We start from the raw sequence: 20,083 nt of genomic DNA on the forward strand, positions 1-20,083 counted from the left end.
GAAACACAGGCACGAGGTGCTGGAAGACCGGGCAGAGGGGCCACGAGGAGAACACTCCAGGCAGGGGGATAGCACTGGTGTGCAGGAGGGTGGGCGTGTGCAGGGGGCCGTGGGAGAGGGCTGTCTTCTAGAGAGGTCTGCCCTCCGTGCAGCGTGGCCATCCTTGTGTAGGGCCGTAAACCCATCTTGTTTCTCAGTTGATGAAGGTCGTGAACGAAATGTGCTCCAACATCACCAGGATTTACAACATTGGCAAGAGCCACCAGGGCCTGAAGCTGTACGCCGTGGAGATCTCCGACCACCCTGGGGAGCACGAAGTCGGTGAGGCTGCCCCTCTGTAGTGCTTCCGGCCCTTCGAGTCTGCTGCTTTCCTAAAGAGCGAGGCGATGGTCACGAAACAGGGCGGGAGCTGCCCACGCACTCACTCTTACATAGATTCTGCAGATCTTGGTTCTGTGAACCCCTCATTTTATGATGTGGGCTGTCAAATTGCTTAAGAAATACCCTCCTTTTCTCCAAATGGACCGTATTTAATTCTGTTCCCCATCTCTGAGACCGGTCACGCTAACCAAAGAGGAAAATAGCTGGAGATGGTTAGGACAGGGTTTTTTTCCCGGAGAAAATTCTGGACTCCCCGGTCATTAAGGGCTCTAGTTAGAGATGGTTCCCTTAATTTTCTTTTAAATTTCCATCCTATTTTCAAGCATTTCCTGTTTTCAGCCATTTCTCATTCAATCACTCCCAAAACTATGTTCTCCTACAAGTCAGTGGGCAGAGGAGAGGCAGTGGGGTCAGAGATTTTTCTTTCTGGTAAAATTGTGAGCCCTTTAGAAATCCACTGCAAGTTAAATGCAGAGATTTGTCTGATTCTCTCGACTTCAATGTTCATCGGTATTCCAGGAGTTTCTCTCAGGAGTGCCTTTCAAAGGGTAAGGGCTTTATCTGTGGGTGAAATCACATTTCCGCAAAAGCAGTAGCTTGGCCAACAAAAGAGGCAGGAGTGCTGTCAGCTCGCGCCCGCCCTGACAAACCCGACGTTGAAAAAGCTGAGCTTTGAAGAGAACAAGCTCAAAGACAGGCCCCCTTTACAAAACGGTGTCACTGCTGACTTGCCCTGACACTACTTTCTGCTTGCGTTTATTCATCTCTGTATCTTTATAAAATTGAATACAAAGTTCTTTTAAGAAAAATAATTGCCTCCCCGAAGAGAAAAATAATTGCTCTGGCTTGTGTCTAATTTGTAACTTTTAAACTCTAAACACTGTGCTATTGTATTTGTTCTTGCCAAATAAGGCTAAACATTCCTACCCCGTGGCTGGTATCATTTGAGACTTTTCTACTCATTTTCTTATATATCTGACTATCTGGGAATTAATAAAAATTGTACTGGTATAATTGTGGTTGATTTGAAAGAACAGAGAGGGCTAAAATTGTAAGTTTCTATCATTCAGAGATTTCTTTCCTAATACAATGTGACGAGGACTGTTTTGCTGGGAGCATCCGATATGATCCTCTGTTTTTTCCCATCTTTGAGTAAAGGTGAGCCCGAGTTCCACTACATCGCGGGGGCCCATGGCAACGAGGTGCTGGGCCGGGAGCTGATGCTTCTGCTGATGCAGTTTCTGTGCCAGGAGTACTTGGCCCGGAACTCGCGCATCGTCCGCCTGGTGGAGGAGACCAGGATCCACATCATCCCCTCCCTCAACCCCGACGGCTATGAGAAGGCCTACGAGGGGGTAATGGACCGTTCCTCTCGCCCAGCACAGCAGCTCTCCCCCCTCTCCCCCCCGCACAATGTGCTGAGCCATGATTGATCTGAACTGCACGTTACCAGCTTTCTTCTTAAGTGTCTTTCCGCTGAGACAAGGAAACCCGCAAGGCTTATGGAAGATGCACGGCAGTAATTGAGAATTATGGGGAGACACTAACAGACTGAAGAAAATGAGCATGAATGATAATATTGTTATATATACGGTGGGAACAATAGGATAGAATAATAATAACACCTAGCATTGATTGAGCACTTAAGGCACGTTCTGACCTTGATTATTACCTACAATCCTCTCATCAGTTCTCTGAGGACAGTTATTTTTATTATTCTGATATATTGTTTATAGGTCGTGTTCCAATTATGATATAGAATTTATATAGGTTAGAGTTATATAGAGAGTTATGTATAGATTACAGTTAGTATAATGTTGTATTGTGTACTCATAATTATATTCACAGTATCTGGGAATAAAATGGAAAACTATACTTAAAACAATGGTACCTATCAAATGCAAGTTTTACAGTGCAGAGTTTTGGTTGTATTTATTGGTGCAAATGGTCGGTTAGGGATTTGCAGTGCGAAATAGTGAGCCAGAATTGCAGGGAGAAAGCATTAATATGGTGGCGTTTGATTTTTGCACTGACACAGTCTTAGATTCATTACTACTTGGAGTTTCATTCAACCTGTGTAGAAGAGGTGAAGGAAGAGGAGGCAGGGGAGACCTCATACTTTTCTGAGCGCTGCCATATGGCAGGAATGGTTCTGTGCATTCCCTCTCTGGAGTTGCTTGGCTATATTATCCATCACCCACCAAATATTAACAGATTATTAACCAAATATTCTCCTTTGGATGTCATCTTTGGGTCAGAGGGTGCATAGAGGCCCCAAATGGAGATGGAGACGGAGGTGCCTCATGTATGTGAGAGACAGAATGATCCAGAAGCCTGTGGGTTCCTCATATTCTGAATTTTCTCCCAGGGCTCGGAGCTGGGAGGCTGGTCCCTGGGACGCTGGACCCATGACGGAATAGACATCAACAACAACTTTCCTGACTTAAACACACTGCTCTGGGGGGCAGAGGACCGACAGAACATCCCACGGAAAGTTCCCAATCACTATATTGCAATCCCTGAGTGGTTTCTGTCTGAAAATGCCACGGTGAGTAAAAAGACCCCATAATCTCTAGAGCAGCGGAGGCCAAAGTTAAACCCACCGGTATTTGCAGAGGATATAACGTTTAAGAACAAGACAAAATCATTTTTTCCTTTCATGTTTTCTCCAAAAGTAGGGAAGTGTGCTAGATAATAACTACCTTTTAAATTGAAATTTGAGGAGATTCTTCCTAGAAGAGGAATCATTTAATTAGATTTCTTTGCGGTGCTTCCCGAAAAAACTTTGCCTCAATTGTGCGTGTTTGTTACGGTCATTATAACCCTCATCTTTGGCAGTGCAGTGAAATTGCAGTGAAATTTGTCCTTAAGACCTCACTGATTACTTGAGATATCTTACTTTTATTTTCACAAGTCCCCATGGATTTATTACATGTGGTGCTTCTTTGGAAAGAAAAATGCAATTGGGTGAGAAATGTCTCCCCCAAATTTCTTAGGTCTAGTTTTGCAAAAAAGTATCTCGTGGAAGAAATAATTTTCGCCGAATTTCCCATGCCTTCTATTGCCTCCTCTGCCCACTGTAAATGCACTTTACCCTTAGTCTTTTGTCCTATATGTCCTTCAAAAGGTCTGCCTTGATTACTATATGAGTGTTAGGTTTGGGTACACCAACAGAAAAAAACCAAAGTCACAGCAGCTTAACGAGGTAAAAGGTTTTTTTTTTCTTTTTTCACATAAGAGAACCCCGGAGGCAGATGGTTCAGGGCCAGCCAAATAGAAGCCCATGAGCATCAGGAACCCACAAGTCATCTTTCTGCCTCCAGATGTTAGCATGTGGACTTTGATTTTTCAAGGTCATAATTCAAGATGGCAGTTCCATCTGGGGCTCCAGCTATCATGTCTTTGAAGGAAAAGGAGAGAAAAGGTTAAAAAAAAGTCTTCCTCTCCGATAAGTCAGTTCACTTTCTAGGCATTCCTAGAATTCCTGCATAATACTTTTGTTTAAATCTTGCCAGAGTTTAGTCAAAACTCGGCATCCACCCCCCAAAGGGAAGGCTGGGAAATGCTATATTTTAGGCAAGCACATTGCAAGATCAAAAAAAGCTCCAGCTCACAGCACATGTGGGTACCACTTACTGGAGGAGGGCCAGCGTGGTTGCCTCATTTAGTGATGCACAGGATGGTGTTCTCCAGGACCTCAAGAAGCAACCAGTCACATGATGGAGACAGACAGTGGCAATACCATGCCGTTTAGTTAGGATGCCCAAGGGCGCCTTATGGGGGTGGAGAAGTAAAGAATTCTGGCCCTCTGGGTCTTCTGAATCCTTTCTCACATTTCCTAATTCCACCCTACATAATCCCTGCTTTTTTTCCAAGCTAACATACTAGTGACATCTGGCAAAGCTGAGGATTCAAGTGCTGTTATAATTTGGGAACGCTTGGACCAAAATTGGAATATGGTTGCCAGCTTTCTTAGACTTGAGTCTCTGAGAGATAAGCAATTATTTTAGCACAATTATAGAAAGTCCTTGGATTTCAGTCTTTGCTTTAAGTCCAGAATTTAGTTTTTTGAGCTTGTTCTTTAAAAACACAGGGAGAATTACACAGACCTCTCATCACCAATACCTTTCTCAGTTATGGACAGGTTAGATAGGTAGGAAATCAGCAAAGACAGAGATTTGAATAACAAGTAACAGCCTTGACATAGGGATCTGTAAGAGTTCTACAACCAACAAGTAGAGAATACATATTCTTCTGAGTAATCCCTGGAGAATTTTCAAAAATTGATGGTGTTCTTGTCTGTAAAGGAAATCTCAACAAATTTCAGAAAATAGGAGTCAGGCAGACCATGAGTCTCTCACCACCGTACAATTAAACTAGCAGACAGTAATAAGGTTAATGAAAACATCACCATGTATTTAGAAAATTAAAAAAAAATAATAAGTAATGGGTCAAAGAAAAAGTTCATACTGGCGACGAAAAAATAAATCAAAGATAATGAGAAAACTAAATGTCAAAATTCGTGGAGTATAGCAAAAAAAATAGTGCTTTCAGGAATTTATACCTTTGAATGATTATATTCCAAAATAAGAAAAGTTGAACATCAACTAACTTAAGAAGCTAGCAAAAGAATAACAGAAGAAACCCCCAAAGTGTAGAAAGACTGTGATTAAAAAGAGCAAAAATCAATGAAATGATAGAAAAAAACAAAAGAAATAATTTGTCTGCAGAAGGAAGTATCTGGTAAAATTTCACAGTCATTTACAATGATTTTTCATGGTGAGGAAAATGATTTTAAAAGGTATTAATTATAAAATAAAAGATTTTAAAATTAATTTTTATTGGAGCATACAGTGTCGTGTTAGTTTCTGCTGTATAGCAAAGTGCATCAGCTATACATATACATACATCCCCTCTTTTTTGGATTTCCAACTACAGCCATCGGTAGCCGTGTCCCACTCAGGCCTGTTTTTGTAAATGGTGTTTTACTGGAACACAGCCATGTTCATTCAGCCGCGTATTGTCCGTGGTGCTGCCCTGCTACAATGGCAGAGTTGAGTAGTTGCCACAGGGACCGCATGGCCCTCAAGGCTTAAAATATTTCCTATCTGGCCCTTAATAGAAAAAGTCTGCCGACCCCCGGACTAGAGACTTGGTCACGTACGGGGTTGATGGTTTTTCTAGGTGTGTGTTCTGTCGTCAGGAGACACGTTACGTTTGGTTCTCTCTCTTTGTAATTATTGGTGAGCATTAATCCATTGACTGAGCCATTAATTCAGTGGAGTTGCAGAATGTTGATACTCTAATTCTGTCATTCCCTCTTTGTGCATTAACTGGAATGTTCCTAGGAAACGAAACTTCTCTGGGTTTCTCTCTTTTTTGTCCATTATTTCCACAGTGGCCAGTTTTCCCAGGACAGATTTTGAAACTCTATAAATTTTGCTCAGGTGATTCCATAAAATGATTGCTTTTTCAGTTATGTCCCTGTTTGGAAAGCTAGGGAGAGAAAGCAGTTTCCTTCTTATTTGATTTCTCAAATGTGTTTAAATTTGGAACGTTCACAGGTGGCAGTGGAGACCAGGGCCGTCATAGCCTGGATGGAAAAGATCCCCTTCGTGCTGGGTGGCAACCTACAGGGCGGGGAGCTGGTGGTGGCCTACCCTTACGACATGGCGAGGTCCACGTGGCAGATGCAGGAGCACACTCCCACACCCGACGACCACGTGTTCCGCTGGCTGGCCTACGCCTACGCCTCCACTCACCGCCTCATGACGGATGCCAGGAGGAGGGTGTGCCACACGGAAGACTTCCAGAAAGAGGATGGGACTGTCAATGGGGCTTCCTGGCACACTGTGGCCGGAAGTAAGTATGACGGTCCTGCTGTCATCATGCGGCCCGATGACAATGGACTGGCTGCTGGACCGGGAGGGAGGACCATCTCCTGCCCAGCCTTCTTTTATCATTGTTACCAGCATGACAGCTACTGTAGTTCACCATTTATAAGGTGCCAGAGCTCTCTGTAGACTCCTCTTTCATGCTCACAGTAGTCTTTGAGGGGGTGTGGCTTACTCCCTGTTTTATAAATGAGATAACTGGGGCTTGGAGACGGGGAGGGATCCGTCCAAGCTCCCAAGGAGCAGAGCTGGGGTCTGTTTGACTCCGTGGTCTGCTCATAGCCACTGAGCTAGTTGGCTGTTACAGGGTCAGAGATGGTAAACGTTGTCGGCCCTTGGAGGAGGCGGGGCATTGATCCCACGCTCGAGACTTTTTCCACATCTCCTGTTTCCTGGAGGTCTTCCAGCCACATCAGGGCATCTGGCCAAAGTCCCGTTGTTGTGATTCGGGGAATACGAGGTACTGCTCCCAGCATCCCCTTAGGACACAGAGGCTTCCAGCAGAGACTTTAGGAGTTCGTTGCAGCAGCCAGATGACCTCGTGGTCCAAGTTTCAGGATAAGCCCTTGTTTCCTATGTCAGGGCTGCTCCTGGCCTAGGGCTCCAGAATGAGGATGGCTGAGGATGCCACATTCCCTGAGACCCCTCTGCTTTGGGATGGTAAGACCCCAAACATAACGTTCATTGCTTCTTGTCTTGACTTTGTGAAGGTTGGTCAAACCGCTGATGAATTTGAAAAATATCCCGTGTCAAATAGACCTGGGATCAAATTCTAGTTCATCACTTAAATGCTGTGTGACTCTGGGCAAGTTACTTTACCTCTCTGAACGCCCGTATTTTCCATTAGTAAAATGGGCTTGAGGATGGTGATGACGATGATGATGATGATGACGATGACGATGACCCCTCTAGGACTGTTGTGAGGATGACGTAGATGGTGGATGTGTGTGTTCTGTGTCTTGCTTGTCAGAAACACTCAGTTGTAAGTTCCCACCCCCTACCCTCCCCCCCTTCCAGTAGCATAGTCACCATGAAACATCTTTTATGAGCATATCCTTAATCTCTATTTTACTGTACTAAGTAACTTTAATATTATTTTCCTTTGCTAGAGACTCAGCCTTCACATACCTTAGAGGTATGTGACACTCAGGGGAAAAAAAATTAGAAAGGAGTAGACATATTTGTTCCCTTGGCCATTTTTAAACACATGCAGAAAGCTTGCCATTTCTTTCTTAGTTAGACACCAAGCAGAGGTGTTTTATTTCTCTCCACCAGGGTTTTGCTCTGTTCAAAGTAAAACAAATAAATGCAAATCCCTATCAAGAAAATGTCCTATAGCCAAAAGCATGCTTGCTTTTTCAATTCTAGTCCTAAAAACCTACAATAATCTTTATGTGAAGTATCTGTTTAGGTTTTATGGCTGCTGTGACTAAACTGGGTTCGGACGCTGCGGGATTTGTCAGCGGCGGGTCAATAGCAACGTTCTGAAAAGTCGGCTGCCACTTGATCACATCAGCAGCATTTGATTTGTTTCTATCCATTGTATTTTCCATTGTTTCGGGGACTTCTGTGGCAGAACCATGTGGTGGCTTCAGCCTTTTTAATCATTCTTCCTGCAGGCGGTGTGACGAAGTCTGCAGATTCATTTCTTTGTAGATTAATGAGATGGGATGTCTAATTTCCTTCCCTCCTCTCCTCCCCCTCCACTCCTTCTTTCTGTCTGGGTCTTGCGCACTCGTTAGCGGTGCACCGACAGGCCTTAGTTAGTGGGGAGTGGGTAGCTGGGAGCAGGGTCCCGTCTAGCTCAAAAGGCACATCGTTTGCAGTGTGTGCATTTCAACTCCAAAGGGATGTGAGACCTTCTTTGTGTCGGCTGCTGTCTGGCATCCTCTCCCGCACAAGGAAGGCAGATGTTGTGACAGCATCGGCCCCACAGAGCCACAGGGTTGCGTGGCCCCGTGTTCCACACTGAAGCTGTGACAAGAGCAGGATTCCAGGCCCAGAGAGAACCCAAAGGAAGAAGACTCGGCCGGGAAGAGCTATCTGGATCACCCCACACCTCCTGCCCGCACGTTTCACTTTTGCAGCCATTTCTTACGGAGGATTCTCAGCTGCATGACATTCGCTGAAGGGCTGGAATTCGGCGTTAACGATAGCCTGGCGCAAGTTTTCCACCGCTCTCCTGGTGTCTCATTTTGCCAATTCTTCTAGTGCTTCTAGCACTGACTGCAAAATGGCAGACCCGCTCCAGAGTTTTAAATATCACATTTATTTATTTCAGTACTAACAAGGCCTGGAGGTTGGGATAATGAGAATTGTGTGTGTGTGCGGAGGGGTCCAGCCCTCCCGGGAGGGCCTGTCCGTGCTGATCCACGGGCGCTGCCTGAGGTTCCACGCCTCGGGTTCCACTGAATGAGCTGACCTGGCTTTTTTTTTTTTTTTTTGCGGTACGCGGGCCTCTCACTGTTGTGACCTCTCCTGTTGCGGAGCACAGGCTCCGGACGCTCAGGCTCAGCGGCCATGGCTCACGGGCCCAGCCGCTCCGTGGCACGTGGGATCTTCCCGGACCGGGGCACGAACCCACGTCCCCTGCATCAGCAGGCGGACTCTCAACCACTGTGCCACCAGGGAAGCCCTGACCTGCATTTTTGGCCAACCTTCTTCAGCCAGACAAGGTCCTGTGAGGGGTTTTTCCATTAACTTGACACCGTCCCACTCCTTTTATCCCACTGCTATCACTCTCCTTATTTGATCACAGATGCGATCAAAGGCCCATGGCTGGTGACCTGTGAATGGTTCGAATCTGGAATCTGGTAGAGAGAGTGGCTGTGTATTTTGTACCCTTTTGTCTGTGACTTTATCGATTAGGCAGCAGATCGATACAGAATTGATCTTGACACCCAAAGCTGTGATTTTTAAACAGACATTTGTGCTGAGGGATGTATCACTGAACACTCCGAGGAAGGAGGGAAGGGAGGACAGGTGAGTACCGAGGCTGACATGCAGGAGGACCTGCTTTTTGTCCCCGGTCAACAGAGAGACCAGCCCAGCCAACTTCCTCTCTCTGTGGCCTTGACCCTCAGAAGCCAGGGCAGGCTTGTTGGTGGTGCCTTCTGCTGGGGGAGTCCTCTTGGCCCTCACACATAACATAGTAGCACTGTGTTCTTGCTATTTCAAATGGTTTCCAAAAATAAAATGTTGGGAAGAGAGCCACTGGACTTTATGCCATCTGACATTCATTTATGCATTTTGGGTACTGTCGTGGGTTGAATGGGACCCCCAAGATATACATCTACTTCCTAATCTTTGGAAGCTGTGAGTGTGACCTTATTTGGAAAACGGGTCTTTGTAGGTGTCATTAAGATAAGGGTTTCAAGATGAGGTCATCTTGAGTTACCCAGATGGGCCCTAAAATCAGTGACAAATGTCCTTATAAAGGACAGAAGAGGAGAAGACACACACGGAGGAGACAGCCCTGTAAAGACAGAGGCAGAGATGGGAGTGATGCGGCCACAAGCCAAGGAATGCCAGGGGCCACCAGGAACTGAAAGAAACAAGGAAGAGCCTTTGGAGGGGGTGTGGCCTTGCCAACACCTTGATTTTGGACTCCTGGCCTCTAGAACTATGAGAGGATAATTTTCTGTTGTTTTAGACCACCCAGTTGGTGGTCCTTTGTAACAGCAGCCCTAAGAAACTAATACAGGGACCAAGTCCTGTTGTAGCCATGTCAGGATGCACGAGACTGTCTGCATTCCAGCTGGGTGGTGAGGACATTTGCCCTTCAGTCCCCCAGCAGTGACAAGCAAGGGCTGGGCAGTCATTACACACACCTGGGTTCAAACCCTGACTGTCCAGACACACGATTCTGGATACATTCCTTAATGCAGTCCTTAACCATTCTCCGCCTCAATTCTCTTATTTGTAAAACTGGACTATGCTACCTACATCTCTGCTGGATTTGTGATGAAGACTAAATGAGCTTGGATGCAAAGCGCTAAGGACGGCTTCTGGCTTATGTAAAGCACTCAGTAAATGGTGGGATGGATAGTTATGTGTATGAATTAGAATAGGCAACTGCAGTTTTTATTCTACAGTTATAGAGCTGTAGCTGAGAGCGGCATGACTATTGAGCTAAATTTAATTAAACACTAAAAAGCCATACTATTAATTAATGATACCTTTCAAAAAATAAAAAACAACAAAAAGAAAACAAAAGAGAGGGACTTCCCTGGTGGCACAGTGGTTAAGAATCCACCTGCCAATGCAGGGGACATGGGTTTGAGCCCTGGTCCGGGAAGATCCCACATGCTGCGGAGCAACTAAGCCCATGAGCCACAACTACTGAAGCCTGCATGCCGCAACTACTGAAGCCCTCACACCTGGAGCCCGTGCTCCGCAACAAGAGAAGCCACTGCGATGAGAAGCCTACGCACTGCAACGAAGAATAGCCCCCGCTCGCTGCAACTAGAGAAAGCCTGCACACAGCAACAAGGACCCAACACCGCCAATAAATAAATTAATTAATTTAAACAAAAAGAAAAAAAAATTTTTTAAAGGAAAAAGAAATGATACCTTTATCCTAAAAATACTATTAAACTGAGTTTAATAAAATGAAAATAATTTTATCTAAAAAACATTTCAGTCCTCCTTTTGTCAAAGATGTCCTACATATGCCTGTCTTCCCCACGGACTGTTCCGGCTGCATCTTCTCTCTATCTCAACCCCCCATTCTGTCCCCCATCAGTTGCTCTAATTAATTTTTTGGGTAGAGTAGACACTTGATACCTCCTTGTTCAAATGAAGTCCTCTGAATCACATTCTTGAACATTCTTGCTGTCTCCCAGGGCCACCTTGAGCACTGTTCAGTTAAAACGTTGTCTGGTTGGCTCGGCAGGTCTCAACGACTTCAGCTACCTTCACACCAACTGCTTCGAGCTGTCCATCTATGTGGGCTGTGATAAATACCCGCATGAGAGCGAGCTGCCTGAGGAGTGGGAGAATAATCGGGAATCCTTAATCGTGTTCATGGAGCAGGTATGACGTGGGCACGTGGCTGTGATGGGGTGTAGCTAGTGAACGAAGCCCTTGAGATGGCCAAAAGCCTGAGATCAAATTAGCGCTTCCTACGGTGGCCATCACCCTGGGCTAGCGACTACAGTGTCAGAAGGAACTGTTGTCTGTGAGCTCTAAGTCAATGTCATTTGCTCCCACTGGTTCATGGTAAGTGAGACTACTTCCAGGGTTCTAGGTTGCTGCCCCATGGGGAAGGGGTGTTTGTCCAGCCAGCATACTCAGGCCCCTTGTATTAGTCTGCCAGGGCTGCGTAACAAAATATGCAGGCTGGGGAACTTAAGCAACAGAAATTATGGTTCTCGAGGCTAGAGGTGCAAAATTAAAGTGTCAGCAGGTTGGTTTCATCCTGCAGCCTCTCTCCTTGGCTTGCAGACAGCCACCTCCTCACTGTGTCTGCACATGGTTTTACTCAGTGTGCATACACGCCTGGTGTCCCTGCGTGTCCAAATGTCCTCTTCTTACAAGGACACCAGTCAGATGATAAGGCCCACTCTTGGGGCTTCATCAGCTCTTTAAAGATGCTATCTCCAAACACAGTCACATTCTAAGATACTGGGGGTAAGGACTTCAACATATGGATCTGTGGGGGACACAGTTCAGCCCATAACAGCTCGGAGGCTGAGGAGTCACTGCTGAAGGTGTCGGGTGTCACCTGGGAACAGTTCCAACAAGTGCCTGCTGAGCTTCTGCTGGTGGCTGGTGAGGAAGTCCTGCCATGTATGCTAGGACCCTCGCACGCCTTCTTTTCCTCCTGCTCTCAGGGATACGCCTGTCTTGTAGCATTGAGCAAACCGGCTCTAGTTTGGTACTGAAACTAACCAAATAACGTCCATGCCCCTACAAGGAATAGACTCCCAGGAACCAGAGAAATAAAAAGAATGTGGAACTTCATGTGACTGCCGTGACTCGCATTCATTAGGAAGTAAGATGCTGAGGCTGTATTGGGAGGTTGCCCTTCTTCCGTGGGTTCTCATAGATGAGTCAGAAGAGGCATTCAGCCAAGGGCTTGGGCTGCCAGCTTCCTGGTACCTGCACCTCCCCATGGTGGCAGAGGTTGGCACTGCGATTTAGCATCCAAGTCTGATCCATGAGGATCCTGAGAGGGTCAGTGCAGCCCACAGCCCACAGCCCACTTTCCTTGCACAGTAGGGTGTGAACCTGTTCCGCCCTCCTGGGAAGCCATGAGCACACTCTCCATCCCCACTCTGGAATTTTGTAAGGGAAGGCTCTTTTTTCATTTCATATATGAACAAAGAGAGAAAAGGCCTTAGTCATTCTAACGTGATGATCCCAGTTTAGCCAAAGAGCCTCCTATGGATAAAATGCCCAGGCATAGCAATATGTATAAAGAATGTCACTGGAAATGATGGTATGTCATCTTGGATCTTCGGATGGGGGAACCTGAGGCATGAGGCTCACAGTTGGTGTGTGTCACGTGACACCGCTCATCAGTGGAAGGGCCCTGTGGATGGACTGTACTTTACAGGGATGCTTTTGAGTCTTTTCTCTCCTCTTTGACTCTTTTTTTTTCGCGGTACGCGGGCCTCTCTCTGTTGTGATCTCTCCCGTTGCGGAGCACAGGCTCTGGACGCGCAGGCTCAGCGGCCATGGGTCACGGGCCCAGCCGCTCCGCGGCATGTGGGATCTTCCCGGACCGGGGCACGAACCCGCGTCCCCTGCATCGGCAGGCGGACTCTCAACCGCTGCGCCACCAGGGAAGCCCCTCTTTGACTCTTAAAGTCTATGTGTTAAGTCTGTAGAGTCCAGGAAAGTCAAAATAAATGTGCCTATAAAAATTAAATTCCATTTTTACTGGATGTGTCTTTTATGAACCATCTCAGATCCTAATATTTTCTAAACCTCTGGAATATTTTAACTCCAGTGGAAGACTTTCCAGTAGATGGACCCAAAAGGAATACAGAAATTTACACACCAAATCCATGCCGAGCCGGGGAGCTTTTGAGCCAGACGTAGCTTTGTGGGGGGCTCTTGGCGGCACTGGGCTAGGTTTCTGGCCCTCTTGGCCGTGCCGGTTGATCGGTGAGCTCATCTGCTTCTCCTGTTTGTCGAGCAGGTTCATCGGGGCATCAAAGGCCTGGTGAGGGATTTGCACGGAAAAGGAATTCCAAACGCTGTTATCTCCGTAGAGGGCGTTAACCATGACATCCGAACAGGTAACTACAAATAATGTGTGTGAACTGTTTCTCAAGAGGAAATACCCATTTTCTTGAAGTGTTTTACTTGAGTTAAAACCACAAGTTGAGGCCCAGAAACTTCTTCCTCTGACCTGGCTTATTGTCTCTTTTCTCCAACTTTCCATGGAGCCCCTGGAAAGCAAGGTGTTCAGCCTCTGCTTTCTGGCTTCTCTCTGTCCCTTATTCAGAGGTTGAAGGACCCACTGAAGGTTCAGGAGGCAGGTGGGGCTTGGGTTCAGGCATTGGAGCAGCTGCGTGCTGTTTCCCTTCTTGCTCCAGAGCTGCAGCGCTGGCTGGAAGCAGCCCGCAGACACCGAGCATCTGCACAAGGGCTGCCTTATTCTTGGCCGATTATGATACGAACACAAGCCCAGGCTTACCCTTGTGCCCCAGGACTCTCGTCACCTGGGATGGCACTTGGCGTGTCCAGGGGGAAGTGAGAAGTGGCCAGTTTGACTGATGGCTGATGTTTGCAGTACGATGCAGGGACAGATGCATGTGGAACAGAATCGGTTGGATGCTTAAGTCAGATAGTCAGCGAGCGTTCTGTTGGAGATGGTGTGCCCCTAGGCATGTTTAAACCTGCACACAGAGGTTTTCCTACGTGGTGGGGTGGGGGCGACGTTGGGGAGCGCTGCGTCAGATACTGCTTTGCTGTCAGCTGCGGTGAGCAGGGCACTGGGTCCTGCATTGGTTTCCAGTGGTTGCCATGACAAATGACCACAGACTGTGTGGCTTAAAGAAACAGAAATTTATTCCCTCACGGATATAGAGGCCGGGAGTCTGAAATCAAGGTGTCAGCAGGGCCGTGCTCCCCCTGGAGCCCCTGGGGAGGATCCCTCTTGGCTTTTCCGGCTCCTGGTGGCTTCAGGCATTCCTGAGCTTCCTCGGCTGCAATCACTCCAGCCTCCGTTTCCTCCTGGTGCCTGCTCTTCTGTCTCTTATGAGGACACTTGTCATTGGATTTAGGACCCATCCACATAATCCAGGATGGTCTTGAGATCCTTAATTACATCTGCAAAGACCCTTTTCCCAAATAGGGTCAATTCGTAGGTCCTGGGTAGTAGGATGTGGGCCACTGGAGAGTGTGGGGGGCAGGGCATCATTCAACCCAGGGCAGGTCCCGCCCGGGTGTAGCAAACAGAGTCATCATCAGCAAGAGGAAGGAAACCGTGATTTCCATAAAAGAGATCTCTTCAGCCTGCAGACACACTTGAACTGGGACAAACAAGACTTGACACTAACTTGGCCTGACCTGCGCCCGGGGATCTAAGAGCTTACCTTGTGCCGGGGTGGCCAGCCGCACTGGACGTTATGTGGCGTTTCCCAGATGCAGAGAGAGAGGCTGAGCTGGGATTGAGGCAAGAGCTTGAGACTCTCAATGTGGTCCCCCTTGCCTTGCCCCACGCCGTTCCCCCTGAACAAGAGAAAGGCCGCTTTCTCCGCTAGCTGGTCACATGCATGAAGACACCCTGTCCTCCCCCAAGGGATCCCATTTGACCTGTGAGGAAGCAGAGGCTCTAGGACATTAGGATGGGGGTGGGCTGAGATTCACACCTGGCCCAGGTGTTCTTCAATACCAGGCTACCTGCTCACGTGCCTGGCAGAGAAGGACAATTATTCTGTAAATGGGTGAAATGCCACAAAACAGTAGACTGTGGTGTGATGCCCTGAATCGCCTTCTTTCAAGGTAGTTGCCTGTTTCTTCACGCAGCCATATTTCCTGAGCGTCCACTTGTCCTCCAGTGTCTTATAGCCACTGACCACAAGGCTGCACACTGGCTAGCATGGCATTCGGTACATAGTTGCCCCACATAGGCAGGCATACACTGATCCATTCATTCATTCATTCACTTATTCATTCATTAATTCAACAAATGCAGATTGTAAGCTTGTCACGGGCCAGACCTGCAAGGTGCAGGTGATCACTGTGGATGGAAGGGGCTATTTGATCTGGTTCTGCGTAGGCCTTGCATTTTAAACATTATTAATGAGTGCCTGTAAAAGAGCCTGAAACATTCCTTGGACTGTTAGTCTTTTGTAGGCAATGTGAGAAAATAAGAGTTTTAAACAGAGTGGGAGATAAAATGTCCCCAGGGGCCCACAAGCCAGCAGAGAGAGCTTTGCCTAATGAGCTCGGAATTTCAAAGCCCTTGTAATCAAGGAGACAGTTTTGATGAGCTAATGGAAAATGCAGCTCCATCTCCCTTCGTTCCCCACAAAATAATCTCCCAGCATGTTCGCATCACAGAGGAATCCCGTGTGTCACAGATGGTTCTTTATTGCGTTGGTTTCGGGGTCCTTCGTTGCTCCACATAAGCTCTGAATTTGCCTTGATTTCTGTCTGAGGCTTATGTGATCTGACAAGTTTTATTCCAGGAGGGATTTTGCATAAAATAAACAGGGATATTAAGTGGGATTCCACAGGGAGAGAAGCTAGTAAGGATGCTTTCTAAATGCATGTAAATATGTTGGCCCGAAACCTGGCTCAGAATGCCACGTGACTGACCTTTGTTTGGGAACGCTAACCCGACCTGCTAATGAATGGCCATTCGTTAGGGCCCGGGTTGTTCCTTCCGTCCACCAATGCTGGGCGATGCCAGCTGGGTGCCAACCTCCCCCTGCAGCTCCACAGAGCACTCACCCCCGAAACACACCCCGGACAGGGCCCCGAGATGTGAAAAGAAGGAGGCCAGCACAGCAAAGGTGGGCAGATTGGGGAGAGGATGAGGAGAGAGCCTTCTGCTATTTTGGGGAGAAAAAGAATTACAAAGCCGTCTCATAAATTTGAATCAGTAGAGCTGACAAGCACGTGTTAATTATGGATTTCTTTCACTCCTGGCTTGCTGAGCATCTCCCTTGGTGAGAACCTGGGCTGCCCCTTCCCTGGGGGTGTTTCAGACTGACGTCAGTGTGTTCTCGAGGTGGGCGCTCCCACCGAAAGGTCTCGCCTCCAGCGGCCTCTATCAAGTTAGTTGGCGGGTGGCCGGTTCTTGGCCTTAACGAATCCACTCCGGTGTTGGTGGGGAGAAAGTACCTACAGTGGCTGAGGCTAATATGTACAACTTCTCACCTTAATAGCACATTTGTATTCATGTCTGTTTGTCTTCATCCCACTTAATCCAGCTGGCATTCATCAAGGACACATGACTGAAACACACAGTTCAGTGGCAAAGAATAAGCCACAGGTCTTACGGAGCCCACAGCTTAACACGGGGCCAAGACGGGACAGGGAGGTCTGGGGGGTGCAGGGGCGGCTCTGGCAGGTGTGCCTGGGAGCTGGGAGCCCGGAGAGACGTCTCAGCGCGTGCCTGCCCAGGAGCCTCGGGCCGTCTGATAGCAAGACAAAGACAGCTGGGCGTGCCTCTTGGCTTCTGAAAAGCCACCGAGTGGCATTTTATTCAGTTGAGAACCTTGCATTTTCACTGCAGGAAGACACAGGGTGCGGTGCTGAGAAAGTCAGGGAGCCGTCTGCCTGCATTGCGTGCCTGGGACGCTCACATTGAGGCCTGTTTACCAGGTAGTAGACTGTGCAAACGTGTGGCGAACCACTACCTGCGTATTTCATTTTTCATGACATCTTGTGCTCTCATGAGCTCACCACGTTGCATGGGGCGTCTCAGATGCATAAAGATTGTGATGTGAATTTAAACATGGTGCTTCGGAGCGTTATATGCGTGTATGTGGGAGATAAATATTCTCACATAGAGTTCTCTTCCATTCTTTAGGGGACATCAGGGTTCATTCACATGAGTAAAACTTTCCCGGGCCTTTGTAGCACTTCACCAAATCCAGCCTTTTCTCTTTAGACCGGGCAGGACAGATCATCATAAGAGAGAAAACAAACCTGGCCCGGGAAGACCAGCTAATCACTAGCTGTGTGACCTTGTGCAGCACGTGACACTTCCCTGGGCATCCAATTACTCATGTAGAAAAGGGGATCATTATACAACCTACATCAGAACTTGGCTTGGAGGGTTCAGTGGATTGGTGCCTGCTTCATCCTTCCATGTGCTACGTGGGAGTTGATGTCTCCTTTTCTGTCTCGAAGCCTCTTTAATGTCAGGGGTCCAAGTGATCTCAGCAGGTGTAGGCCCCCTGGGGAGGAGTGGCCTTGGCCTAGAACCCCACTTTATGCAACAAGGATCTAGCGTTGAGTTAAGGATGGACCCGGCTCCAGTTAGGTGCCTGTTGGGTGCCTGACCAATGGTGTAACCCGGGCAGGGGGAGGGGCAGGGGACTCTGCCTGCAACGTCCACGTGTACCTGCTCCATTTCTTCATAGAGGACCATGGAATGAGGTGTGGACCTTGGGGCCTCCCCCCAGGTCGTTTGTAGCCCTTTCCTTCTCTTTTTCAGACGTGAAGAGCCCCACCCCTATACTACTATTCTATATTTAGAGCCATGCTAAGGGAAGCCAGGAAGCCACGCACAGATGGCTTTTCAAGATGGCATTCTGTGGCGAGGGCATACCATTCAGACATTCAAGTTCATAATGAATGGTGTGTATTGTCACAGAGAAAGGAATGTTAGCGATTGTTTCTCCATCTCTGCTCATGCGTATTAACACTGCGGGGAGCCTACACCCCAGTCCCCTTCCTGTTAAAACCATTAAGGTAGTTTCCAAAAAGGAAAACATCTTGGCTTCCAAAATGCATCAAGAATTTGCATCTGCTGGGGCTCAAATTCCACACTGCTTGCCCGTGAGTCTGTCTCTGGCCAGGAGGCTGGTCTTGGAATAACAGAGCTGGTGATATCGCTGCTAGAAAAGAGCTGCCCTGAATTCCCCTGCTTTCTTTTCACAGCCAGTGATGGGGATTACTGGCGCCTTCTGAACCCCGGAGAGTACATGGTCACGGCCAAGGCAGAAGGTTTCACCTCGTCCACCAAGAACTGCATAGTCGGCTATGACATGGGGGCCACACAGTGCGACTTCACACTCAGCAAAACCAACCTGGCCAGGATCAGAGAGATCATGGAGAAGTTCGGGAAGCAGCCCGTCAGCCTGCCAGCCAGGCGGCTGAAGCTGCGGGGGCGGAAAAGACGACAGCGCGGGTGACCTCCCAACTCTTGAGTCACGTCCTGGACCCCTGCAAATTAAACCACCCTGGTTGTAGCTCCATAGAGGACTCACTCCTCATTGTTTTCTCTGTAATTCAAGAAGGCCTGGGAGGATGTGTACGTTGCAAGGCTGGTCCTGAGGGGAGGCTTAGGATAGTTTCTTTGTTCCCATTTATCCAAATAACTTGGGCAAGGCAGCAGAGGAAGGCTGGTGGGAGGATTCAGCAAGTCATCCTGGGAGTCTGAGTGAGAGAGAGGAGCTTGCCTGTTGAGGGCCTCCTGGCTGTACAGGAAGGGAATCTGGTGCTTTTCCTGTTTGCGCGACAGCAAGAGTTCCCCATGCCTTTGCAATTTGCATGGCTAGAATGGCAGCATTCCCAGGGCTCTGCTGTCCCAAATGTTACCATTCGAGATGCTCACGGGCGTTCTAAGAGAATCTACCCTCTCTGGCCCCAGGACATCCCACGCTGCTGCAGGTAAACCCTGCACTCTGTTGACAATAGAGACATTGCTAAGTGAGCATCAGTCGGCCTCTTGAATCAGTTTGTTTTCCCTTTCAACAAAGGATCACGCACAGAAGGGGAGAGAAAGGCTGAAATAATTCAAGAGTGAGTGTGGGCAGCAGACGTGCTTTGGGGCTCCTGGCGTGCAGTGGGGTCCACAGAGAACCCCCCAAACTTCCCGCTGCTGCAGTAGCTCTGGGGGCTCCCTGGGTGGGGAGAGCAGGAGGTGCCCACCTCCCTAAGGAACCAGAGCAGTTAGCCTGGCTCTCCTCTTTGACCTGCTAGGACTTGAAAAGAGCTGGAAGGAGGCTGACTGGCAGCCCTCTCTGTTCAATATAGTCCTCCTTTCCCGGAAACGAGCACTCCGAAGCCGGCCGCCATCACTCCGGGAGTTATTTTTGGCGTGTGAGATGCCAGACCATGCAGATTAGACCGAGTTTGATGAAAAGCTCTTAGAATTGTGTGTGAGCTTCGGTGTGAGAGGGGTTATTGAATTGCCGTGCAAGAAAACAGTTCTTCTCACTTTGTATTAATGTTGCTGCCTCACTGACCTGGGAAGAATAGAAAAATAAAGAAAGCAAACGGTGAGCTCCTTCTCGTGTGTGGTTTTCCTGGGTAGACTCGCAGCCGCCCAAACACCACGTCCCACCCCCTGTCTCTGCGGTGCGTCACCCTAGAGAAGGTCGGTCAGTCACCCTGGAGAAGGGCAGTCACCCTGGAGAAGGCGCCTGCTTGGGGAGGGGCATCCTGCACCCCCGTCGAGCTCCGTAGTGATGCTGCCAGCGTTGTGTTCCCTACCTCCTTCCCCAGGGGGGCCTGTGGTGGGGTGAAGTCATCCTGACACTTGGGTTCCACTAGTAATTCCTGGGTCCGCCAGTGAGCATCTTTCCAGAAAAGATCCTCATGTCACTTGTTGACAGTCTGCACTAGAGATCAGCAAACTTTTCGTATAAAGGATCAGATCGTAAGTAAAGACT

At 48.1% G+C, this 20,083-nt stretch overlaps 1 protein-coding gene across 5 annotated transcripts in view; it reads left to right on the top strand.

Annotated features, from left to right (window-relative positions):
* The window catches only part of CPXM2 (carboxypeptidase X, M14 family member 2), a 146,726-nt gene that overhangs the window by 101,988 nt on the left and 24,655 nt on the right, over positions 1-20,083 (top strand). For 2 of the 5 annotated variants that reach the window (XM_019940192.3, XM_019940196.3), the window contains exons 8-14: positions 198-321; positions 1,540-1,736; positions 2,750-2,929; positions 5,946-6,243; positions 11,170-11,309; positions 13,423-13,522; positions 18,348-19,694. In XM_019940192.3, the coding sequence (XP_019795751.1) occupies positions 198-321; positions 1,540-1,736; positions 2,750-2,929; positions 5,946-6,243; positions 11,170-11,309; positions 13,423-13,522; positions 18,348-18,601 (1,293 nt within the window). In that variant the 3' untranslated portion in view covers positions 18,602-19,694. Of the gene's footprint in view, positions 1-197; positions 322-1,539; positions 1,737-2,749; positions 2,930-5,945; positions 6,244-11,169; positions 11,310-13,422; positions 13,523-18,347; positions 19,695-20,083 lie in introns of those variants that run through there. The other 3 variants (XM_019940194.3, XM_019940193.3, XM_019940195.3) reach the window with 2 other exon arrangements.

The sequence above is a fragment of the Tursiops truncatus genome, chromosome 16 (genome assembly GCF_011762595.2).
Source record: "Tursiops truncatus isolate mTurTru1 chromosome 16, mTurTru1.mat.Y, whole genome shotgun sequence".
Lineage (NCBI taxonomy): Eukaryota > Metazoa > Chordata > Mammalia > Artiodactyla > Delphinidae > Tursiops > Tursiops truncatus.